The 26,138-nt window shown below is 48.9% G+C and overlaps 2 protein-coding genes across 2 annotated transcripts; one reads left to right on the forward strand and one right to left on the reverse strand.

Moving 5' to 3' along the window:
* Positions 1 to 1,061: 1,061 nt before the first annotated feature.
* On the reverse strand, positions 1,062 to 2,624 carry LOC111771385 (UL16-binding protein 1-like). The gene is made up of 3 exons (XM_070256343.1): positions 2,498 to 2,624; positions 1,644 to 1,875; positions 1,062 to 1,603 (listed from the first exon to the last, which is right to left on the reverse strand). The coding sequence occupies exons 1-3, from the start codon at positions 2,622 to 2,624 to the stop codon at positions 1,195 to 1,197; spliced, it is 768 nt and encodes a 255-aa protein (XP_070112444.1). The 3' UTR covers positions 1,062 to 1,194.
* Positions 2,625 to 8,291: 5,667 nt separating this feature from the next.
* LOC100064097 (UL16-binding protein 1) lies at positions 8,292 to 17,525 on the forward strand. The gene is made up of 5 exons (XM_005608187.3): positions 8,292 to 8,458; positions 11,951 to 12,214; positions 12,449 to 12,724; positions 13,382 to 13,514; positions 15,211 to 17,525. Exons 2-4 carry the CDS (start codon positions 12,100 to 12,102, stop codon positions 13,495 to 13,497), a joined length of 507 nt encoding a protein of 168 aa, XP_005608244.2. The 5' UTR covers positions 8,292 to 8,458; positions 11,951 to 12,099; the 3' UTR covers positions 13,498 to 13,514; positions 15,211 to 17,525.
* The last annotated feature ends 8,613 nt before the right edge of the window (positions 17,526 to 26,138 follow it).

Consider the following 26,138-nt stretch of genomic DNA (forward strand, 5'->3'; position numbering starts at 1 on the left):
AGAGGAAGGGCGAATTTGCTCTCAGTTTGAGCTGGGACGTCCTTCTTCAACAGCCCTTGGACACGGTCATCATGCTCCCAGATTTTGGGCCTTCAGACCTGGATGGTGGGCTTACACCATGATGACCTGGTTCTCAAGCCCTCAGGTAATAATAACTGTCTCTGTCTCTGTCTGTCTGTCTCTCCGCCTCTATGCCTGTCTCTGTCTCTGCATCATCTCCTAATGTTTCTGTTCCTCAGGGGAACCCTGGCTACCACAGTCATATTCACCTAGTATCATTTCCATGAAGAGAAGTTAAGGCTGTAGGCCAGGGGTTGGGCAAGGAATTCACCTTTCCTCATCCTCACTCCAGGCTATCTGCCTCTCCCTTCCCCTCTCAATGTACTCTCAGTACCTGTTACGAGATGGACTCAGCCTAGGATGCCAAGGAGAACAGAGCAGGTGAGGGGCACCAGGAAGATCCAGGTGACAGGAGTGATGGCCACGGCCCCGGAATGGGTTGTACCTGGGCCTGTGGGTGGTGATGCTGAAATGGAAAAGGAAGAGTGACAGCCCTTGTCCAGACCTCAAATCTCCTCTGAGGAGACTCCTCCTCAGCTCCTGCTGCCCCAGATGATCTTACAATGCAGACATTTTCTACCTCTCTACTTGTGGCAGATGCTGTGACAGAACCTGAGGTAGGAAGGAAGAAAGGAGACGGGCCTCGTCTCCTAGGGGCTCATCCAGCCAATGAGGGAAGAAAGGGTTACAATGTAACCAATCAATCCTGCTGTGACAGAAGAGGAGGTGATATATAAGTATTTTGGTAGAGTCCTCTCAGGAGCTGACATTTGAGGAGGTATTGAAGGACTTCCAGAAAGAGACCAAGTGAGATGAAAAAGAAAGGTGAGGCTAACAGGAGGAAACAGTAAGAAGAAAAGGTCTGGAGACAGAATGATGCCCTCATGTTTTGGGTCAGCCAGAAATCCACAGTGAGTGGACAGAGGTATGTGCAAGAGGAAGAGATGTCAGGAGGTGAGAAGCGAAAGTAAGGGTGGTAGAGCGGACCTATGGCCATTGTTCTCCCAGGAAGAACTCACAGTGGATGGAGCACACTTTCAAACACACACACACACACACACACAAACTCAAACACATACACGGTGGGCTAGGTCAACCTCATTTAAAAAGACCTACCACTTTCTCCTTCTCTTCTCAGTTACCTGTTGTCTCCAGCATTTTCTCCCAGGGGACCAAAAATTGGTCAAGCCAGTTCTGACAGTCTGCATCTGAGATCTTCATGAGGAACTTGGTTACATCGCTGCCATTGTCTGATGTCTCTTTTAGCAGTCTCTCTCCAGGAACAACCACTGTACACTTTCTGTTCTCCAAGCCACACACATCAAAATGCCAGGACCCACTCATGCATCCATTGGCTTTATAGGGACACAGCATCCCACCCTGCAGGGCGAGAGGGTCTGCTCCCCATGGGAAAGAGGTCAGCCTCTGGTCTGGACAAATCCTTTGCCCCATCCTGGTGTCCACTGCTCTGGTCACCTTCACATCTCTTGGTCCTGCTCTGGCCTCTATGTCTGCTCTGGCTGCTGGGCCTCCTGTGTGGGACTTTCAAGTTTTACAAAAACACAGTAGCTCCCTAACCCTACAGAAACTGTTCTACTCCTGCCCTGAGCCTTTCTGACTTACCGCTGGTTGTGGAAATCTGTGGCTTAATGTCAAGCAGTTTCCTTTTGAGCTCTTCCACCAGGTCTGTCAGAGTTTCTGACTGTCTCTCCCAGGTGTCTGTGGCATTCACCTTCATGCCCAGAGGACCAATGGGTGTGACCTTCTCGCTACCACAGTGATAGTAGAGAAATAGAGAAACTTGTTTCCGTTGACCTCACCTTGAACCTCATACCATCGTTGTCCAGATCTGGCTTTAAGAATGACAGTGATTTATAGAAAAGAGTGTGATTGCCTGTGAAGGAAAAACATAGGTGAGTGTTGGGGTTGGGAGAAAAAGACTCCTAGGCAGCCCCTCTTCATCTCTGTGACAGTCAAGGACTGTGATGGCAGAGTAGGGACTGGCCCTGCCTGGCTCTTCCTCCTCACCAGTTAAAGGTTAGTGTCCCTCCCTTGCTTGAGGAGGAAGAAGAGGAAGTGGTCTCTGCCCAGCAAAAAACTACACATCTGTGGATACGTCCCCTCTGTAGACCCAGGCAACACGCAGCGTCAGTCAGCCCACAACCGTTCCCGGGATGTGACAGGCAGCTATGGAGGAAAAGTCTAGATGCCAGAGGATTGTCAGAATGTAGCTCAGCGTCCTAGGGAACATGAGAGAGAATGTAGGGGCTGCTCCTGAGGAAGCTGAATCACTCTGGGGGTGGGGTGAGGACAGAACCCAACGTGGGTGAAAGGAGAGTTTACAATTACAGGTCACAGGACTTAGCAAGGCCCTGGGAGATAGTGCTAGTCTGCTACTAGGATGGGTTTTGGATGTTTGGAAAGAGGGATTCCCCACACTGCATGACATAGAGAACCCCAAATTTCTTAGGCACATAGTAGAGGAAGGGATCAAATATCTCAGAGAAGTGCACATGCCAGGGGGGATGCAATATGAAAAGGCAGAAAAGCGTCCAGTCAACCATGCTCCATGGGAAAGGTTGAAAAACTGTGCTCACCAAGCCTGCAAAGAAAGCATGGCTAAGAAGGGTCTCAGAATTCTCCAAAAGCTCAATGATGACTTTTGCTGATGGTCAGGAACGGCGGTACGAGATGGTGTTCCCCCAATGGCCTTCCAGCAGTAATAGGGATGGAAAATGTTGAAATAACAGATGCACGTGGAGGTGCTCTATGTCAGGAGCAAAGCAGGTACAATGACTGATGTGATTAGGAAGGTGGGAGTGAAAGGCAGGGCCTCCACCACAGGGAGCTGTGACTTTGGCTAACAGAACTGGTGATCCTACAGGCAAAATCGATGGGTAGCCAAGCGTGCGATCACCCCTGGATTTACATATTTGAAACAAACTCAAGGATGGATGATCAGGAGGCTGAAAGTAGCCATCCCAGCAAAAGTCTGGATCCTTTGCCCCGTTTCTCCAACTAAACCATTTCTCAGAACCCATTACTACAAGGAGAGGCCAGATTCCAATCAGGAGGGATCTATCAACAGGACAGCAAGGGTAAAAGTCCTTCTGGCCATATGAGCCATTTACTCAGGTAAGTGTGCACTGGAAAGCAGAAATGAGCCACGCATCCATATTGGACCTCCTGTGTAAGTTAACACCATCCCCAGGGATCTGAATCATCATGATGGTCACCCTGTTATTGAGGTTGTACTTAAGGGGCCAGGAATGAGAAGACACTTGTCCCAGGCCCTGTCACAGTGGTGTCATTGGACCACAGATCCACAAACTCGTCATTTCACATTCCCCAGATTTGTAACAGGAATGGAAAATCTTCCTAGTTATTGAGTTACTTCCAGGGTGCGGGCTACATAGTGGGGAATTCAAGTACAATCTTCTCACACTGTCTTCCCTTTTCTATAAACAGAATGCTGAACCTGTATCTTATCCCAGATTAGTACCCACTTCAAAAGTTTAAAGGATGCATGGGTATGATCCTCATCCTCCATCCATTTATGAACAGCCTAGTCTGAAGACTTTCTGTGTATGGCTCTATATTAAATATTTCAGACTTTGCAGACCATACATCTGTTGCAACTACTCAACTCTGCCATGGTAGCAAAGAGACAGTCATGGACAATACAGGAATGAATGAGTGTGGCTGGACCTGCTGCTTGGGCCCTATGACCCCGCAGAACCCATGATACTAGAGGTATCTGAGGGAGGAAAAGGTGCCCTGGGGACTTCATGGCATTCCTGATTGGAGGATCATGACACAGGCCCATAGGGCCAGAAGCAAGGCCATGCTACTGGCAGAGGGAAATTCACGCCATTGGAAAGTGGCTCCTGGGTGTCCTGGGGCTTGGCAGAGATGAGGCCTCTGGCCATGAGAATCAGAGTTGCCCATCATGAGAATCAGACCCAGTGGTCATAAAATAGAAGTGATTCTTCTGGCATTGGCATGAGCAGGGCCACAGGGAACAAATAACGTGCACAAGTAGGTGGCCCAGATCCTGACACCAGAAGTGTTGCATCCCACCTGTGGCTTCATGGAGTGTCCCTTATCATCCCTTTAGACAGAGGAATCCACTCTACAGAAAGGAGGTGACCAGGGCCCACACCTGTAGGACCCACATGCTGTCACATTCACTCCACCCAGAGCCACAGGCAGGACAGGGTGCCTTTCTGGCTCCTCAGCACACAGCTGAGGCACCATTCAAGATGATTCCCTAGGGTATGGGGCACCCATATCTGGGACCCTGCATATACCCTAAACCTGGGGTCAGCAAACCACGATGGGGCCAAATCTGTTCCCCCATCCTTTGCACGTTGTCTTTGGCTGCTGTTACACTACAAATGTGGAGGTGAGTAGCTGATCAAAGACAGGCACCAAATGGCCCACAAAGATGAAAACATTCATTGTCTTCTGTTTACAGGAACAGTTTGCAGAGTCTTGCCTAAATAGATGACCATTATGATATCATCTCCCAGTAGCCACATATATGGTTCTGGCCCCAGAGGGTAGAAGTGGGAGGGCCCTTCCTCACCCTCATTCCCAGGGTCACACTTTGGAAACAAGTTCCTCTCATCCCTCCTACTCCAGGTTCTGGGGGCCAGGTGTGGAGGCTACCCTAGAGTGTGTCCTCAGGCAAGAGCATAAGAGACCAGTTGGTGGCAATGTGATTAAGGACACTTCAAAGGGGGGAAGGTGTTGGAGGCCCTGGGGTGCATGGGGACGGGGTGAGGTGGGCAGTGAAAGACTGCGAGCTGGCGTGGAGGAGCAGGGACTCCTGGGGGACAGTGCCTGTTGCTGAATGTGCTGTGATCTGTTGGCCAAGTGCACTGGGAAGTTCCTGGGGGACAGCAGGCTGGAGGCTGTGTGGGGACAGGGATGTGAGCAGAGGAGGGCAGGCAGAGAAGAATCTGATTTTCTACAATCAAAGGAGAAGATGGAAAAGGTTGTCTTTGTTGAGATTTCTTGTTCAACCATTTCAACTGGAAATATGGAAATTCCACCACTGAGCACCCAGAGAAAGGGGCATATTATTTTAAGAGAAAGCACAGAATGGCAGAATCACCAAATGCAGTAAAGGACCTCAGATACTGCATGGACTGTCTCACCGTGATCTGAAGGCGGTCTCTGGATTTGTAAGGTCTGAACTCCTGGTGGTCTAGAAAAGAACAGCAGGTGATCCAAAGGAGGCCAACCAGAAGGCAGAGTCCCTGGCATAGACCACACCCTCGGAGCCTTCTTGGGAGCATCGTTAGCCTTCAGAGAAGAAACAGTGTTGATTAAGTGGCTGAGGTAATCCTGGGTCAATTGTTCTGAGTCGGTTCCCCAGTTACTTCCCATCTTGAGCACCCACGCTCACTGAGGCTCATGTATTTCCCCCACCTGTCACACCCAGGGTTACCAGCTTGTCCCGACATCCTCCTCTCTTTACCACATCACAGGCAGACCCAGGCCCTGATACCAACCATTTAGGATCAGGACTAGAGTGAGTACTGGATCAATCTGCTCCCTGTACTCAGGTCCTGATTCTGCCTCTGATGGGAGGGCCTAAAGGACCTGGGGGGAGCTCTGAGGGAAGAGAAGGGCCTGCAGCCTGACCTCCATAGCCTTGGGGAGGGTTGCAGGCAGACGTCGTTCTTTTCTTTCTCTCCCAGCCTCTTAACTAGCAGCACACAGAGCTCTCAGTGTGAAAATCACTGCTCCCACTCCATCCATCCCTGGGCCAGCTCAGCTGTGGGCACCAACAGCAGCTCAGTCCCACCTATCCCCTGAGCCACCTCTGCTCCAGGGAGGGGCCGCTCAATGACTCAGGATCTGGGGTCTGCAGAGGCTGGCCGCCAGGTGCGCACAACAGGCTGAGCCAGGATTCCCCTTGTTCCATGGAGAACTGGCCTCCTCCTACACAGCTTCTACTGTTCGCCTTCTGCCTGACCTGCTGGGAGCCAAGGCACTTTCTGTGAGAACGCAGCCCAGCACTCCAGCCTTCTGAGTTGAGTCTGCAGGGCCCACTTTCCCACTCCTCCTGCGATTACACCCAGGCCCCTCTTCTCTTAGCCCCCTGGATGAGTCCCTTCCCTTGTCACATTACCCGGAGCCACCATGGGGCTTTCACCCAAATATGAGTCCTGCCCCTGACTTGTGTGCCTGCTGTCCCCACACTGCCTCCCACTGGGCCCAAACAGACTCTCCCAAACAGGGATTCTGGTCTGAGGCAGGCCTGACTTTGCTAAACCCCTTTAGCATCAACAGGCCCTAAGCCTTGGTGTGAGCCCCTCCCCTTTCCCACTGGCCTTCCAGTGAGGAGATGGCAGAACTCAGGGCTGAGCTTGTCCAAGCTCTAGCCAGCAAGTGATAGGAGGTCTTATTCACTTGGTCTCATTTCCACGATGAGAAAGTTCAGTGATTTGGCAGGGGTTGGGCTGGGAATTCACATTCCCCATCCTCACTCCAGGTTATCTGACACTCCCTTCCCTCTTGATCTGCTCTCAGTACCTATTACTGTAAAGATACATCCTAGGACACCAAGGAGAATGGAGCAGGTGAGGGTCACCAGGAGCATACAGGCGATGGGAGTACGGCCGTGGCCCTGGATTGGGCTGTAGCTGGGGCTGTGGTTGGTGATGCTGAAATGAAAAAGGAAGAGTGATAGCCCTTGTCCAGACCCCACGATTCCTCTGAGGAGACTCCTCCTCAGCTCGTGCTGCCCTAGATGATCCAACAATGCACACATTTTCTCCCCCTCTACATGTGGCAGCCTCTGTGACAGGCCCTGAGGTAGGGAGGGAGAGACGAGATGGGCCCTGTCCCCAAGGGGCTCACCCAGCTAATGGGGGATAGAATAACTACAGTGTAACCAATCACTGCTGCTGTGACAGAGGAGGAGGTGACACCTGAGGATGGTGGGAGAGAAGTCCTCTCAGGAGCTGACAGGTGGTATTGAAGGATTTCCAGAAATAGGCCAGGTGAAACGCAAAAGAAAAGTGAGGTTAAGAAGAGGATACAGTAGGAAGAAAAGGTGTGGAAACAATGATGTCCTCACGTTTGGGGTCAGCCAGAAATCCACGGTGAGTGGACGAGAGGCACGTGCAGTGAGCAAGAGATGTCAGGAGGTGAGAAGGGAAAGGAAAGAAGGGAAAACCTACCTATGGCCCTAATTTTCCAAAGAAGGGCTCAGCAAGGATGGATCACTCATTCACACACACACGGAAGGTGAGGTATTTAGCTCTCGTCTCCAGAGAGCTACCTCTTCCTCCTCTTCTCAGGTACCTGTTGTCTCCAGCATTTTCTCCCAGTGCACCAGGAAACTTTCAAGCCAGCTCCTGCAGTCTCCCATGGAGATCTTCCTGAAGAACTCGGTCACACCCTGTCACTCTCCTGCTTCTCTTTCATCCCTCTGCCTCCAGGGTGAACTTCTGTCCAGGTTCCATTCTCCAAGTCAAAAAGGATTACTGTCCATCAAAGGCAAACTTGCGGGATCCTCTGGTGCGTCCACTGGCTGTACGGGACTCATCGGCCTGCCCTGCCTGGGGAGAGGGTCTCTCCCTCACTCCTGCGGGAAAGAGGTCCGCCTCTGTTCTGGAGGAATCCTTTGCCACCCCTCCAGTGTCCACCCACTCTGGGCCCCTTTGTATCTGCCCTCCTCTCTCCTCCACTGCCTGCCCTTTCTGCTGGGCTACTTGGGAAGGACCAACATCCTTTTTTTTTTTTACACATGAGTACAACAAATGCATCTAACCCCCCAATCTGCTCTCTCCTGCACTTGGGCTTTCTCACGCGGCCCTGTCTGCCTGAGTGTCTGGTTTAATGTTAAGCAGTTGCTGTCTAAGAAGTGCTCACGTCTGGTAGACCCCGGTGACATTGAACTGAGGCAGGATGTGTCGCTGTCCTCTCAGCCACCCAGCACGTTCCTCCGGGTACCTCTGCCCCACGGCCCGCCCACCTGCTCCTTGGTGGCGCTGTGCTAGCTCCTGAAATGTTTCTGGTTTTTCTCCTTCTGCCTTCCCCTCCACTCCCCGTTCACAATCCTTCCTGCTTTTCTTAACAGAGACGGGAAAAGAGAGCGGGGAAGGAGACCGGGCGGGAGAAAGAACTGAAAGGCAGCAGGAGGGGGAGTAAAACTTTTCAGGAACTACTTAACCCCAAATTAGGCGCGGTGGGCGGGCCGGGGGCGGAGCTACAGGCACTTAAGCAACTGAGGTCTACCTAGAGGACCGTGACTTATTCCCTGCCCGGCCATCAGTGACCACGCTCTGTGTCCCCGTCCGCCTGGCGCGGACTGCAGGCTCCAAGTTCGCGTTCGTCCTCCTGCTCCTGCTGCAGGACTGTCCCCGGACGGCGCGCGGCGGTGAGATCGGGATGGAAGCTTCGGGGGGATGGGGGGGGGCGGGGACGGTCACCGGAGTTCGAGAATCCTCTCGCCTGTGGTACCGCCGTCCCCTGCTCAAGTCCTCTCGGCGGGCTCCTTTCCACTTTGGTGGCCGCTGGGGGGTGATTGTCACCATAGGAGCAAGGGGAGGTCCCGAAAAGAGGCGACTTGGGCGAATAAGAAATGCGGGAGAGGCTGGCTCCCTGGCCGAGTGGTTAAGTTCGGGCGCTCCGCTCCGGCGGCCCAAGGTTCGAATCCTGGGCGCGGACATGGCACCGCTCGTCAGGCCACGATGAGGCAGCGTCCCACATCCCACAACTAGAAGGACCTGAACCTCGGATATACAACTGTGTACAGGGTGGGTTTGGGGAGATAAAGCAGAAAAAAAAAAGAAAAAGAAGATTGGCCACAGTTGTTAGTCCAGGTGCCAATCTTTAAAAAGAAAAGCAGAGAGGGTCTGGCCCCGTGGCGAGTGGTTAAGTTCGCGCGCTCCGCTGCAGGCGGCCCAGTGTTTCGTTGGTCCGAATCCTGGGCACGGACATGGCACTGCTCATCAAACCACGCTGAGGCAGCGTCCCACATGCCACAACTAGAGGGACCCACAACGAAGAATGTACAACTATGTACTGGGGGGCTTTGGGGAGAAAAAGGAAAAAATAAAATCTAGAAAGAAAAAGAAAAGAAAGGAGGAAGGAGAGCGGGGGAGGGCGGGGCGGAAAAGCCGGCTGACGGCTGACGCAGCTCCGCTGGGCCCGGCCCTCGAGCCCGAGACCTCGCGCCCCGGGGCGTGGCCTGGACAGGCGTTCCCGCAAGGGAGGCAAACCCCAGACGCTGCCTGCCCTCCAGTGCTCGCACAGCTCTCCCCACACAGCCTCCATCCTGTCCCCTGTCTTCCACCGGGCACTTCCCAGCGCGCTTGGCCGTGGCTCACCCCATGTGAAGCCTCGGCCACTGTCCCTCAGGAGTGCCTACTCCTCCACCCCAACTCATATCCTTTCACCGCCCACCTCAGCCGGTCCCATGCACCCCAGGGCCTCCAACACCTTCCCACTCATGGTGACCCTAATCACCTCAAGTGCAAAAGCAGCCAGAGACAATATGCAAAGGATGGGGGCCCAGACATGGCCTTTGTTTTGCTGGCCCCAGATTTAGGGTATATGCGGGGTCCCTGATATGGGTGCCCCGTCCCCTAGGGAATCATCTCCAAGAAGCCTCAGCTGTGTGCTGAGGAGCCAGAAAGGCGCCCTGTCCTGCCTGTGGCTCTGGGTGGAGTGAATGTGACAGCATGTGGGTCCTACAGGTGTGGGCCCTGCTCCCTTCCTTTCTGTAGAGTGGATTCCTCTGTCTAAAGGGATGATAAGGGACACTCCATGAAGCCACAGGTGGGATGCAACACTTCTGGTGTCAGGATCTGGGCAACCTACTTGTGCACGTTATTTGTTCCCTGTGGCCCTGCTCATGCCAATGCCAGAAGAATCGCTTCTATCTTATGCCCACAGGGCCTGTCTGATGTAGTGACACTCCTGATGGGCAATTCTGATATCTCACGGCCAGAGGGCTCATCTCTGCCAGGCCTCAGGACCACCCAGGAGCCACTTTCCAATGGCGGGAATTTCCCTCTGCCAGTAGCATGGCTGTGCTTCTGGCCCTATGGGCCTGTGTCATGATCCTCCAATCAGGAATGCCATGAGTTGAGTAGTTGCAACAGACCTATGGTCTGCAAAGTCTGAAATATTTAGTATAGAGCCATTTACAAAGAGTCTTCAGACCAAGCTGTTCAGAAATGGACAGAGGATGGGGATCACGGCCCTGCAGCCTTTAAGGTTTTGAGGTGGGTTCTAATCCAGGATAAGATCCTGTTCTAACATTCTATTTAGAGCAAAGGGAAGACAGTGTGAGAAGGCTGTACTTGAACTCCCTACTATGTAGCCCTCACCCCACAAGTAACTCAAAAAATATATTGATTTTTCATTCCTGTTACAAATCTGGGGAATGTGAAATGACCACTGCGTGGATCTGTAGGCCAATGACACCACTGTGACAGGACCTGGGACAAGTATCTATTCGTTTCTGGCCCCCCTGTGCACCACTTCAATAACAGGGGCCCATGATGATGGTTCTGATCCCCACGATGGTGTTAATTCACACACGAGGTCCAATTTGGGTGTGTGGGTCACTTCTGCTTCCCAGTGCACACTTACCCGAGTAAACAGCCATATGGCTCTTTGGGGGAGGCCAGAAAGACTTCTGCACTTCCTGGTCTGTTGTTAGATCCCTCCTCATTGGAATCTGGCCTCTCCTTCTAGTAATGGGTTCTGAGAAGTGGTTTAGTTCCAGAAACAGGGCAAAGGATCCAGACTTTTTGTTCGATGGCTGCTTTCAGCCCCCTGATCATCCACCCTTGTGTTTTGTCTTTGTTTGCTTTAAATATGTAAATCCACTAGTGAGTGAACTGCTTGCCAGCCCATCCATTTTGCCTGTAGGATCGCCCGTTCTATTAGCCGTAGGCACAGCTCTCTGTGGTTGAGGTCTTGGCTGGGGTTCTGCTCTTCCTAATCATGTTGATCATTGCACCCACTTTGCTCCTGACATAGAGCACCTCCACCCAGCATCTATTAATTCAACGTTTTCCATCCTTATTACCTCTAGAAGGCTAGTGGGGGAACGCCATCTCCTACCGCCATTCCTGACCTTCAGGAAAAGTAATTACTGAGCTTTTTGAGCATTCTGTTGCCCTTCTCATCCATGCTTTCCTCACAGGCTTGGGAAACAGAGTTCTTCAGGCTTTCCCACGGAGCACAGCTGACTGGACACTTTTCTGTCTTTTCATATTGTATCCACCCTGACATGTGCACTTCTCTGAGACATTTGAGCCCTTCCTCTACCCCCTGCCTCAGAAATTCGGGGTTTTCTATGTCATGCAATGATGTGGGCAATCCCTTTTTTGAAACTTCCAAGCCATCCTAGTAGCAGACAAGCACCATCTCCCAGCACCTTGCTAAATCCTGTGACCCGTAATTGCAAACTCTCTTCTCCAACGTTGGGTTCTATCCTCTCCCCACCCCCAAGGTGATCCGGTTTCCTCAGGAGCAGCCTCCTATAATCTCTCTCATGTCCCCACAGGACATGAGAGGTTGGATTGGGCTAGGTTCTGACAATCCTCTGGTATCTAGGCTTTTCCTCTGTGGATGCCAGTCACGTCCCTGGAAAGGTTATGGGCTGACTGATGCTGGGTATCAGCCTGGTATGCAGAGAGGATGTCTCTGGATATGTGGTATCTTCCCAGGCAGAGACTTCCTCCTCCACCTCAAGCAAGGGAGGAGCACTGGCCTTTAACTTGTGAGGCTGAGGGGCCTGGCAGGGGCAGTCCTTACTCTGCCATCCCAGCCCTTGGCTGTCACAGAGATGGGGGCAATGCCTAGGAACTCTTTTCACCCAAGTCCAAAGCTCACCTGTGTTTTTCCTTCACAGAGAATCATGCTCTTTCCTATACCATCACTGTCATTCCTAAGCCCAGATTTGGACAACCCTGGTGTGAGGTTCAAGGCGAGGTCAGTGGGAACAAGTTTCTGTCCTATGACTGTGGTAGCAAGAAGTTCCAACCCATCGGTCCTCTGGGGATGAAGGTGAACAATACAGAGGCCTGGAAGAAACAGTCAGAAGCTCTGACAGACCTGGTGGAAGAGCTCAGAAAGATACTGCTTGACATTAAACCAGAGATTGCCACAACCAGCGGTGAGTCTGAAAGGCTCAGGGCAGAAGTAGAACAGTTTCCGTAGGGTTAGGGAGCTATGGTGTTTACATAAAAATTGGAAGTTGGTCCCACACAGGAGACTCAGCAGCCAGAGCAGACATAGAACACAGAGCAGGACCAGGAGATACAAAGGGGCCCAGAGAGTGGATGCTGGGGAGGGTTAGGGGGAAAGAATTTCTCAAGACCAGACGCTGACCTCTTTCCATGGGGGACAGACCCTCTCCCCGTGCAGGGCAGGATGCTGTGCCAGTGTAAAGCCAATGGACACACCAGCGGATCCTGGGAGTTTGGCTTCAATGGACAGATATCCCTCCTCTTTGACTCAGAGAACAGAAAGTGGACAGTGGTTCAACCTGGAGGCGAACTATTGCAAGGGACATTGGCCAATGATAGATATATAACCAAGTTGCTCATAAAGATCTCAAATGGAGACTGTAGCAAGTGGCTTGAGCAATTTTTGAAGCACTGGGAGAAAATGCTGGAGACAACAGGTAACGGAGAGAAGGAGGAAGTTGTGCCTCTTTTTAAATGAGATCGACCTACCCCATCGTGCGTGTGTGTGTGTGTGTGTGTATGTGAAAGGGTGATCCATCCATGGTGAGTTCTTCTTAGGAGAATAGTGGCCATGGGTTGGTTCTACCATCCATCCTTTCCCTTCTCACTCCTGGCATCTCTTCCTCACTGCACATGCCTCTCGTCCACTCACCGTGGATTTCTGGCTGACCCCAAACATGAGGGCATCATTCTGTTTCCAGATCTTTTCTTCTTACTGTTCCCTCTTCTTAGCCTCACTTTTCTTTCTCATCTCACCTGGCCTCTTTCTGGAAATCCTTCAATACCACCGTAAATTTAAACTGAGAGGACTTCTCTACCACCATCCTCATGTGTCACCTCCCCTTCGGTCACAGCAGGAAGGACTGGTCACATTGTCACCCTTGCTTTCCCCATTAGCTGCATAAGTCTCTTAGGCACAGGGCCCAGCTCCTCTCTCCCTTCCTACCTCAGGACTTGTCACAGCGGCTGCCACAGCATAAGGGTAGAAAATGTCTGCATTATAGGTGTCTGGGGCAGCAGGGGCTGAGGAGAAGTCTCCTCAGAGGAGATTTGAGGTCTGGACAAAAGCTGTCACTCTTCCTTTTCCATTTCAGCATCACCAACCACGGTCCCAGCTACAGCCCAATCCAGGGCCACAGCCATCATGCCCACCGCCTGGATCTTCCTGGTGCCCCTCACCTGCTCTATTCTCCTTGGCCTCTTAGGCTGAGTCCTTCAGAGTAACAGGTACCAAGAGCAGATTGAGTGGGAAGCAAGGGGCAGATAGCCTGGTATGAGAATGGAGAAAAGTGACTTCCCACTCCCTTGGCAAATAGCCTGAACCTTCTCATCCTGGAAATGAGACCAAGTGAAGAAGACTGTAATAGCCAGGGTTCTCCTGAGGAACAGGGTCATTAGGAGATGATGCAGAGATAGGAATTGAGATAGATACTAATTGAGAATTATTATTACCTAGAGGCCTGACAACCAGGAAAACAATGGCATAAGCCACAGTCTAGGTCCAAAGGCCCAAAACCCAGCAGCACGATGACCTTGTCCCCAGCCAGGAGAAGGACATCCCAGCTCAAACTGAGAGCAAATTCGCCCTTCCTCTGCCTGTTTGTGCTATTCAGGCCCTTGTGGATTGGATGATGCCCACCCTCATTGGTGAGGGCCATCTTCTTTACTCAGTCTGCTGATTCAAATACTAATCTCTTCAGGAAACAGTCTCACAGACAAACCAGAAAGAATGTTCTACCAGCTATCAGGACATCCTTTAGCCCAGTCAAGTTGACATATAGAGTTAACCAGGACAAAGACCTCATATTACTTGATAGCGATTACTCAGGCAAGTTCAACATTGAGTTCTGATTAACTCCTCACTGTCAGAGGCCAGTGGGAAAGTACAGGAGTTCACATCAAGGTTGGTGGCCTGTTGATGCCAAAGAGATTTGGCAAAATCAGGCCTAACTCACACCAGATCCTCCCTTTGGAGGGGCTCACGTTGGGGAGGGAGGCAGCAGGAACACAAGGCATGGGAAACACGCAGTTAGGTGAGAGCAGCAGGGAAGCTCCCAGGATGTGTCACAGGGAAGGGACTCCATCCAGATGCACAGAGGAGAGGGGCCTGGGCCTAATCCCAGGAGCAGGGGTGGGGAGGCCTTGCAGATCCAACTAAAAGAGCTGGAGTTTAAGACTGCGTTCCCACAGAAAGGGGGCTAGGCGATGGCAGGTAAGGCATAAGGCGAACAGTAGAGACTGTCAGGATGAGATTGGAAGGAGGTCAGTTCGCCATGGACACCTGGGAATCCTGGCCCAGCCTTGGTGCAGTCACCTGGAAGCCAACCTCATGCTGTAGACCCCAGATCCTGAGGCTCAGAGTGGCTGCTGCCTGGAGCAGAGGTGACTCAGGAGACAGGTGGGGCTGAGCTGCTGTTGAAGTTGAACACTCACAGCTCAGGGGAGCCAGGAAAGGCTGGGGTGGGACAGACACCCTCACACGCAGGGCCTATGAGCTGCTGGCAGGGTGAGGAGAGGTTAGAGAGGAGGAGAAAGAGGATCTTTGCCTGCAGCCCTCCCAGTGCTGGAGGAACCAGGATCCAGGCCCCTCTCTGCACAGGGGCTGCCACGGGGTCCCCTAGGCCTTCCCACTGGAGGGAGGATCAGGATCCAAGTAACAGGAACAGACTGAATCATTACTCACTTCAGTCCTGAGCCCCAAAGTGCTGTAGCAGGGCCCGGGGGTGACACTGTCATGTGGGAAAGGAGGGAGGCGGTTGGCCCAGGGTGCAGGACCCAGGGGTGGGGGTACGTGGGTAGGGAACCCCATGACCCTCAGTGAGGGTGGGATTCTGACATGGGGGGTGACTGGGGAGGGGTGGCCCCAGGAGAACCAACCCAGGATTTCCTCAGTCACTGGGACAAACTTCTGTTTCCCTTTTAGAGGCTGGAGTTGCTACCTAGAAACCCCTGGGTGTCTGCCTTCGTTCCTCCACTCTCCCTTCTGGTTGGCGGCCTTGCCATCACCTGCTCTTCCTCTCTCCACCACCAGGAGTTTCAGCCCCTACAGCAAAGGCAGAGGCCCCAGGAGTCCTGATGACCAAGGAGATGCAGCATTGCATTCCCTTTATGCACTTGGCTGATAATCTGCTTGACACTTTATCTAAACATCGGGCCATTTCTCTTGGTGCTAAGTGTTGGGATGTCTGCACTGAGCCTCCGAACTGCTCGAACAAGAATCTCAACCCAGAGACCATTTTCCACCTTCTCTCTGGTTGTGCAAAATCAGCTGCTTCTCTACATCCTGACCCTGTTCTTGTACATGATATTGCCAGAAAAATATCGTGTGAGACTGCAGAACTTCCGGGATTCTTTCTGTGTCCTGAGAAACAACCTCATGTCTTTTAAACAGAATGAGATTATATTTATGATTGTTTCCTTCAGTAATTTATTGCCCTGTCATGGATATTTAAGTGAACATCTTGCTTTTTAAAAAATTATTTCAGAATTTCATTTTATAACCCAATAGAGGTGTAGTGGCATTCACTCTTTGTCCATATCATGGAGTAAGTAAAACCAGTGATTCTGCTAAATTACTTATGGAAACAGAGAACTGAAGGACCACTTGTAAATTATCTATCAAGCAGGACATCTGTCAGTCTCAAACGTAATCCTGACACCCTGATGCAAGCAAATATTCTGGGACTTAAACAAGGAGAATCTTTCTGATTTCAGCCCAGATCCTCCACCCCAGCAGTGACTGTCCTGTGATCCCTCCACCCTGACTTGCCTCCTTCAGTGAGAAGTCAGTCTTCACAGCAGAAACATCTCTACTTCTAAATGGTATTTTATTCCTCCATGGACAAAGGATGAGTATCCAGAATATGTAAAGAGCTCCTAGAAATAAACTGGAACAAGTCTGATTCTTCAAAGATACGGGGAAAATGATATAAGGAATTAATACATGGCAAATAAGCCCATGAAAAGATTGAAAATCTCACAAATAATCAACAATACTATTATTAGGGGACCAGCCCCGTGGCTGAGTGGTTACGTTCCTGCACTCTGCTTTGGCTGCCTGGGGTTTCACTGGTTTGGATCCTGGGCGCGGACATGGCACCACTTGTCAGGCCATGCTGAGGCAGCATCCCACATGCCACAACTAGAAGGGCCCACAACTAGAATATACAACTATGTACTGGGGGACTTTGGGGAGAAGAAAGAGAAAAAAAAAAAGATTGGCAACAGATGTTAGCTCAGGTGCCAATCTTAAAAAAATAACAAAAAGAATACTGTAATTAGAAGGAGAAGAAGATACCCTCATATGCCCATGAGAGTGACAAATATTTCTAAATATATCAACACTCACCAGTGGACAGGAAATGGAACACCAGGAATTCTCTTGCATTGTTTTTATGACTCAACCTTAAAATACTGTATGATTTTACAATATCTAGTGAGGTGGAAGATATGTTCATCCTCCTTCACAGCAGTCTGAGTGTTCGTTCCAGTCTTACAAATATGTACCCAAGAGCCTGTACCTATATGGTTCTTTATTGCAGTGGTGTTGTCATAGCAAAAATGTAGCAACAACCTAAATTTCCAGAGAAAAGGAGCATATATTAAAAATGTTGATGAAAGATTTCTGTTCTCTTTACATCAGACTTGATCATCTGAACACATGCCAAAAGTCAAACAACCAAAAGGCTGGATGAAAAAGTTTAAATCTTTCAAGTGTGTTAATGAGGACTTCTGATTGACATGCAATCAAAGTGGCCACCTCAATACAAATCTCCCCACTTTCCTGTAAAAATCATACAGACCAACAAAAGGGGCAAAGGAAACACACTTGACCCACATCTTCAGCATGAGGAGGAGACTGAAAATCCCTAAAGCCATCAGACCCCTGAGCTAGAAAGGACAAAGTTGGTGAAAATTGAATGGCATCTAAGGGTTAAATGGCTGGAATGTCTCAACGTGAATTCTGTTTTGATGACTGTATTCTGGCAATCTAGGAGATGCCCTAGTGTGAGAAACATGCACTAACATACTTGGCAGTGATGGGACATCAGAGTGACAGCTTGCTCTGAAATGGTTCTGGAGGAGAGTTTTCTGTAACTGCAGCCCCAACTTTTTGTAAGTTTCTTCTTATTTCAAAACATGTTTTAAGTTATTAAAAATGGATTTAAGACAGAAGTTGTTTTCAGAATTTGATATAAGAAGATAAATACCTAAATAAATACCATGGAGAAGATAAAACTGTACGCCTCCCAGTCTCCACCTCAGATCTGGCTCCTTTCTACAGGCGGGTCCTCCCCCCGTGTTCCCTTCTCACCCTTCTGTGCTGTGGCCTTCCTCAGCTTCTCCCTCCTTGACCTCATCAGCATGGTCAGCCCAGGCTTTTCTAGAGACAGAGGATGCTCAGGCCAGGAATGTGGAGTGTGCAAATTCACTGTTACAGATCCTGACCCTCACTTGGATGCAGGACCTGGCAGGTAACATAGTCAGAGATAAGAATTTGGCAATCCTTCTGAGATTAGATCAACCGTCTATGGGATGCGTGTGTGTTGTGCGTTCCTAGTATATTTTCCGCCTGGAACTCGTGATTGCCGGAGGGATTTCCCACACATCCTCCCTGTCCCATCTCACTTCCTGACATCTCCTCTTCTCCACTCGTCTGTGCTACAACCACGCTGACCTACTCACTGGTCCTCACCATCGTGCCTGCAGGCTTTCTGTTCTGGCTTATTCCTCTGTCAGGTATTTCCTTTCCCATAACCAAGAGCCAGTCCTGTCTTAAAGATGAACAGAAATATCATATCCCATGATGTCTTCCTGACCCTCCTCAGGCTCACTTAATTATCTCATTCTGTGTGTCCTAACACCCGAGTCCAGTGAGACTATCACACTTGTATATTTGTGCACTCCACACCTCATGTGGTCATTGGGAATAGAACGTGTCTCTTTATCTCTTTTATTACACAAGGGCTAATACATGCTATTGCTCATTCCTCTCTGATAAATTGAATTCCCTTGGGGAGCCAGAGCGGAAGGGGTCTTCTGAAGTCTGGGGCTCACTTCCCTGGACAAGCAGATTGGCCAAACCATCCCTGACTCCACGGATGCAGCCCCATCCCTGCTCAGTTCACCACTATGACCACTCCGGCCAGCTGCAGTGGGGGAACACTGATCACATTCTTCTCTTTATGAGAAGGAGGTGAGGAGCCCAGTGGCCCCTGGCTGTTGGGGAGGTCTTAGCCTATTGTAAGGACTGGGGAGAGCCCATGAATCCCACCCTGTCCCCATCCATGGAGCCCTTCCCTCCCATTATTGAGAAAAATAGACAAAGGCCTCCTACCCACACAGTCATCAATTGAGCAGGAATAGCACCAATTGTCAGTAAATCCCCAGTGTCCTAAGGCTGTAGAAAGTGGAAGAGGCCTGTACCAGGGCACAGGGCCTGTCTCTGCTTGAGGACAAGGTCATGGGATAGCAGCAAATTCTGTGAGTTAACAGGTACAAAGGAGCATAGAACATTCCTGACTGAATCACTACAGGCTCCATCCCGCAGAGGCCTGCTCTGGATGGATGGACGACAAGGGACTCATGGGAGGTGGAGGTGGGCAGGACTCAGACTTGGTGGGTCCACGTGATCTGTGTGTCAGGAAAAGACTCCCATGCATAGGGCTGGGGACAGGAGCCTGGGTTGAATCCCTGGGAGGAGGAAACCAGGAAGGGCCTGGTAACACCAATTCACAGGCTAGGTTAAGTAGGCAAGTGACTGGGAGGACAGGAGGAAGGCAGAAGCAAATTTCCGTCTAAATGAAACCTAATGTGAAATTGTCCTAATGAGAAAAATGAAAAAAAAGTCAACAGGGGGCCAGCCCTGTGGCCGAGTGGTTGGGTTCACGTGCTCCGCCTCAGTGGCCCAGGATTTCGCCAGTTTGCATCCAGGGAGCAAATATGGCACTGTTCATCAGGCCATGCTGAGGCAGCGTCCCACATGCCACAACTAGAAGGACCTACAACTAGAATACACAACTATTACTGGGGGGCTTTGGGGAGAAGAATAAAAAAGAAAAAAAAAAGATTAGCAACAGGTGTTAGCTCAGGCGCCAATCATTAAAAAAAATCAACAAAAACAAATAGCATCCCTCTACCACTGATACATCAAGCATCATTGGATCACCTGAATCATGTGCCCAAGTGCAGAGCATTCTCTTGCTCTGGGCCCCAAAACTAACAAATACCCTCTTTGTTGTGTGTGTGTGTGTATGTGTGAGAGAGAGTGACACAGAAAGAGAGAGAATCTGGTAAGAAATGCAGAATGGATGGGTGGATAGATGGGTGATGGAGGGATGGATGGATAGATTATGGGCTGGATGACTTGGTGGATTTTCTCTCTAAAGCATCTATGATTCCACAGATATTTCCCAGCTATTCTTCTGACACCTTTCCTCGCTGAAAGATCTTCTTCCTCAATAACTCAAGGTCCAATAATCCTGATCTCATCCATGGTTGTCAACACTCCTAAGCTCTGTGGTTTGTGTTCATCTCTTTCCTCAGAAATCACTTTCCCCTTCTTCCCACCTGGCTAAATTTTATTTCCCCCAAGATTCATCTCCCATGAAGGCTTCACCACCCTCCTGGAGAGAATCAATCATGCCTTCTTGGGTGTTTTCAAGGCTCTGATCAGTGTGGTCCAACAAAGTATACATTTGTCTGTCTCCCTCAATAGATGTATTAGTTTCTTTAATTTTTGCAAAGTACATCCTTCATTCACTTTGTACCATCAGGGCCAAATACAGTGGTTGCCACTAGGAGAAGCTCTATAACCATGAGAGCATTGAATTGTGGTATTCTCTAACTCTGAAGGTGGGGAGGGTCTGAGATGGGCAGAGACTGGAGAGAGGCTAGCCCCAAGGGGATCTGACCTAGAGTCTTCTCAGGCCCCCAGACAAACTCTGGTTTCTCTTCTGAAGACCTGAAGATGGTGATAAGAACAGAGAGCACAACTCAAGTCAACAATATCCTTAATGACTGACAGCCATTGTTTCAACCTGTTCTTTCTCTCCTGGACCACAGCGAGCTGCCTCTTACCTGGAGGGCACCAAGGGGCCCTGGTGATTGCCAGCTCTTAGAAGGACTTTTTAAGATACTCTTTATTGATCCTCTATGTTATCCTCCTGCATCAGGAAACATGGAAAAAATATTTCATCATATCTTCCTCAATCCAACTCCACTCCCAAAGACTCCTCTTTGAGGCAATCCATCTGCATTCTGACTCCTGACCCTGTTGTGTCCTGTGCCCCTCTGCCCACAGGACCAGTCCTGTGAACACAAGGATAATCCAAGTAAAGGAATGGTGGGAGTCTGCCTACAAAATGGCTCTCAGCGATTCCTGCCTAGTACAAAAATGCACCTCAGTGTGGGAACCAGCGAGCAGGCTGCACTGGAAGGCCTGGGTGTAGAGCAGGCATGGAGATGTGCTGTCCTCCATGGGTCACCCTTCCCCTCCTCTGCAGAGAAGAACAGGAGCCTGGCCCCATTCCACACGACTTCCCTTCCATAATCACAGAGGCCAGCAAGAGGAGATGGTGTCTACACAGAAACACTGTGAAGACCAAATTAGAAAGAGCTCGGGAAAATTGGAAGCAATACACCAGCATTAGTTAATATTCTGTGATGTATATCTTGTTCTTAACTGTTGATATTAATGATTATGATAACCTGGTTCTCATAAGGTTCACTGACTCCTTTAGGGGCCATTTTACCCCAGGGGAAGGTGGATCCTCAGAACAAGTCTGACTCAAGCTCTCTAAGGCCAAAGGAGTCCTTGCCCTGCTTCAGAAGCCCTGAGGAAGCTGTGGGTTGTGGGACTGGATCCTCTGTGGGCAGAACAACCCCAGCCCCCAGTGGCCCAATCAAATACACTCCTCAGGGCTAAGAAGCAGCCTCCTTCCTTCAGCCTCCAGGCCACTTGAAGATCCAGCCTCAACAACTCGACAATTCCTCCCATGCAAGGAAGGAATACTGGACCCATTGTTTCCCCGAACTTTTTTCTAAGATGTTTGGCTTCTAGTCCCCTCCCACTCTCTGCCATGGACCTAAAATAAGCAGCTCTGGAAAAAAGTAAAGCACCGGTACAGATGCTGCTCATCCACCCATTCTCTGACTTTCCCTCTTTTTGGTAAAACAACTCAGGTTTGGGGCTGGACACTCGACCTTGCAGGATTAAAACTCTGTTTCCCTCAATTTTCCCTGCAGATAGATATAGCAATATGACTAGGTTCTCATTAAAGGCCTGATAAAGGGAGCATTGTGAGAGACCTTCCTAAAACACATCTGGTGTAAGCCCTTTTCCCTCTTCCTTTCTCTCCTTCCTGCTGACTGGAATATAGATGAGATGGCTCAAGCTCAGGTAGCCATCTTGGAATGTGAGGTGAAAACCAAGCTACAGATGATGCAACAAGAAAGAGTCTGGACCCTTGACTCTGGTGGATCACCAGAGCCCAGAGCAGCCTCCAGACTCTTCTGTGAAAGTGAAACCAATTCCATTCTTGTCTTCCCCCGCTATTGTCTCCTGTGTTCTTTCACAGGCGCCCAAGTCTAATCCTAACCCATATCAGCAATTAATTCCCCACACGCTGGGTTGCTACATTCTGGCTCAGTTCTGGAGCTATATTCCCTGTAGTTCTTCAAAAATTAGAAGAGAACCTGGCCAATAAATCTTACCCTGAAAACTTATTGGAGAGGATAGTCCTGAGCAAGACTAACACTAATAAAAATGGGACAATAATGAATGGCTATTTTGTTTCCTGATGACCTTTTATTTTATCTTACATTCTTCCTTCATTTCCTCCAGTGGACCAGAGCTCTCTCCCTTACAGAACTTATGGGGAGTGGGGTCGGGAAAGGCCCAAGAGTGGTCATTTCTCCCTCAGTGAGAATATAAACCAATGGGGGAAGGAGCCAGCAGAAAGAGAGAGATTACAAACAGAGGAGAGTTATTAATGATGGAGAGCCATACCTGAGGAAATAGGGGCTACATCAAGGTAAGGGGAGAGACTGACCTTGGACAGAGGGGACACCTTCTTCTTTAGTCCTGGAGGAAAGAAAGGGAGGACAGCTGCAAACAGAAGAGTGTTTACATTTGGGGGCACGTAGCTGGGGAAGCCCACTCCTGACAGCTTTGATTTTCTAGGTTTAAAACTGCTCCCAGTGATAACGGGCCTCCTCTTGAAGACGGAGCACCTGGAGCTGAGGACATACTACAGCATGTCGACCTCTGGTGTACTTGCAGAAGTCCAAGTAAAACTCCTCAACAAGATTCTCAAGACCAGTCTGGAAGTGTCTGGGCACAGCAGGAGGAGACGGGGTAGGTGCGTTACTGACTGATGGGAACAACAAAATTTGGAATGAGGCTGGAATTCCCATAGAGAATTGTGAAACATAAACATCTGTGATAAACCAACAGTCTAGAACTTGATTCTAGGGCTGACTCAGACATTCCATACACACCAAACCCTTCTGGAGGACTCAGGAATCACTGCTGAATTTCTCCAGGTCAACATTTTGGGGGCTTGGTTGCTACTAGAGTCTCCTAATGGCCACAGTGAGGGAAGAAGTTCTAAAAGGGTTCAGGGCCTGGAAGGTGTCACTTCCCCCTTATTCTCCTGTACCAGCTACATAAGTTGGATATGTTACAAGGGAATGGGACAAAAAAAGAGACTTTGCACACCACCTACCAAAACCCCAAACCATTTCTTATAAACTGGGTCCCAACACTGAGCCTGGTTCTGCTTGTTCAGGGCAGCACAGTGGTTCGAGGCTGCCCTTCTACATGTCAGTGACTTGTGTACAGGGAAGGGAGCTGTGGTTGAAAATCCCAATCCCAAGTCTGGGGCTCATATTTAGCTATGGTAACAATAAAGCAGACATAAAATTGAGGAGAATTTTCTATTTGCCAGGTCAGATATTGTTACCACCCAAGGGAAGCCATCAGCCTGCAGCAAGACATGCCAATAGTCAAGAGGCCAGGTGGTAGGAGAGAAAGGGTTTTATTACAGCTTGCTAGTAAGGAGGAGGATGGCTGACTAATATCTGAAATAACCATCTTACAGAACAAAGATTACAGGCCAGTCATACAGGGGGCTGATCTCTGGGTAGGAGCACCTGTCTGATCTTGGGGAGGGGGTGCAGACGTCTGGTCTTAGTTCCTGATAATCTTTTGTTTTACTGCATATGCATCAGAGACCAGAGCAACGCCCTATATCCCGATCTTTCCATTGTCATTGATGGTGGCCATGGTCATCACATTCCTAGGGAACTCAAAAGAACAAAGTTGTCAACTTACAGCAGCCGGGAGGGGCCTTAAAATCTACAGAGCGTGTATACCTCCTGGAGGGTGCTTATCCAGCTGGGCTAGATAATCAGGTCATCCAAAGCTACAATATGATTTCTTTTCTACAATATGGCTTCCCTTCTGTCAACCTTTGTTGATATAAAGATTACTTTATATCATATTAACTTGAAAGACATTTGAGTTAGTTTCTATTACATTTAGAAATAATTTATGTAAGTGCTTACTTTAAGTCAATTTCATTAGAGCTCCTAATTTTGGCCGTATCATCCAGAGGTAGAAACATATCTCACATTTACAACACATAGACATACACAAGCACACAGGTAGACAGAGATCTTATAGCTTCCGTCAAATTTTTGGGAATCAGGTGCAATACAAAACTCATTATTAGTTTATGAGAAATACTCTCATTTCATAAAGGCACAGAGAAAGCAGTCAAGTTTTTTTTCCTAGATGGGGTTTCTGGGGCATGTGTGCCTTATCACTTTCTAAAGTCCCAATGTCTAGGAACAGGGCAGGCTCTGGGATTGGCAAAAGGACAAGTGAACTTTGAGCTGCTTTCTAGGGCCATATTTCTGGCCTTGCAGAGATTTGCAAGACAAAGAGGGTTGCTTCAGGTTCCCCCAAAGAACTGGATTACAGTCTGAATGAGAAAAAACGTTGACCCACCCTTCCAGCGATGTTTTTCCAATTGCTTCTTTATATCAGAGAAATTTTTAACTGAAGAAGTCAAGCAAAAGATTTTTATTCTCTAAGACTTCAGGACAATGTAGCACACCTTTAAAAGCCTGTACAAGGTATTCAAAAAAGGCCCTTTTTCTAAGTGTACAATTTAACCCCAGACCAATTTACCTTGTGGGGAAGTTTTTCCAGCCAGACATAAGAACCATTTTAAGAGCACATTCAGGCAAAGTTGATATAACCTCTTTATATAAAATTAGCTAAAACATTCCAACCTTTATAATCTTATCAATGCTTATACTTTTACATTTTCTCAATTTAATTGTAGCCTGAGTCAGGATTTTAAGGCTACTCATTATTTTTGTATTTTCTTTTAATTCAGTCTTTTCCTAGGCACCAATAAAACAATTATGATGAGAGCTCTCTAAAACTTTTTTCCAATTTAGAAGTTGTTCCAATTTAAATGATCTCTCTGGCCACATTGATGAGTAGGATCTTAATAGCCACTCAAAGCCATAAGCCTTTATGGCTTAAGCATGGACATGAGAGGCGTCCCCCAAAAGAGAGTACAAAAGAAGCAGCCCTCACAAGACCCAGAGGGTTCACTCTCAAAAATAGTCCAAGAAAGCAAAGGCTTCCACTGCACAGGTGGCAGTGCACTAACCAGCAACAGAGGTTGAGACAACAAAGGCCCCTTAGGAAGGCAATTGGGACCCCTTATGACATACTCCCCTGAGATCTGACACCACCAGACAAAGAGAGCACATCTTGGAACCCCAGTTTATTCACCTGACCAACAAGATGTGCTCCAGTACATGCATCCTCTGAATGATGGAGACCAGAAAGGTCAAAAAGCCATGCTCTCGAAAACAGGATTGAAACAAAAAAACAGCCCACTAACTGGGAAAAAATATTTACAAGCTACTTATCTGACAAAGGATTAATATCCATAATATACAAAGAACTCACACAGCTTAACAACAAAAAAACAAACAACCCGATCAAAAAATGGGCAGAGGACATGAACAGACATTTCTCCAAAGAAGATATACGGATGGCCAAGAGACACATGAAAAGATGTTCATCATCCCTAATCATCAGGGAAGTGCAAATCAAAACTACACTAAGATATCACCTTACAACTGTTAGATTGGCAAAAATATCCAAAACCAAAAGTGACAAATGTTGGAGAGGTTGTGGAGAAAAAGGAACCCTCATACACTGTTGGTGGGAATGCAAACTAGTGCAGCCACTATGGAAAACAGTATGGAGATTTCTCAAAAAGTTAAAAATAGAAATACCCTATGACCCAGCCATCCCACTACTGGGTATCTACCCTAAGAATCTGAAATCAGCAATCCCAAGAATCCCATGCACCCCTATGTTCATCGCAGCACTATTTACAATAGCCAAGACATGGAACCAACCTAAATGCCCAGAAACTGACGACTGGATAAAGAAGATATGGTATATATACACAATGGAATACTACTCATCCATAAAAAAGGACCAAATTGTTCCATTCGCATCAACATGGATGGACCTGGAGGGTATTATGTTAAGCGAAATAAGCCAGACAGAGAAAGATGAACTCTATATGACCCCACTGATAGGTGGAAGTTAACATATAGACATGGAGAACCGATGGGTGGTTACCAGGGAAAAGGGGGGGTGGGGGGAGGGCACAAAGGGTGAAGTGGTGTACCCACAACATTACTAACAATAATGTACAACTGAAATCTCACAAGGTTGTAATCTATCATAATAAAAAAAAAAATACCTAAAAAAAAAAAAAAAGCCATGCTTTCAAGACATAGAACAAGACA

This window comes from Equus caballus, chromosome 31, assembly GCF_041296265.1.
Source record: "Equus caballus isolate H_3958 breed thoroughbred chromosome 31, TB-T2T, whole genome shotgun sequence".
Classification (NCBI taxonomy): domain Eukaryota; kingdom Metazoa; phylum Chordata; class Mammalia; order Perissodactyla; family Equidae; genus Equus; species Equus caballus.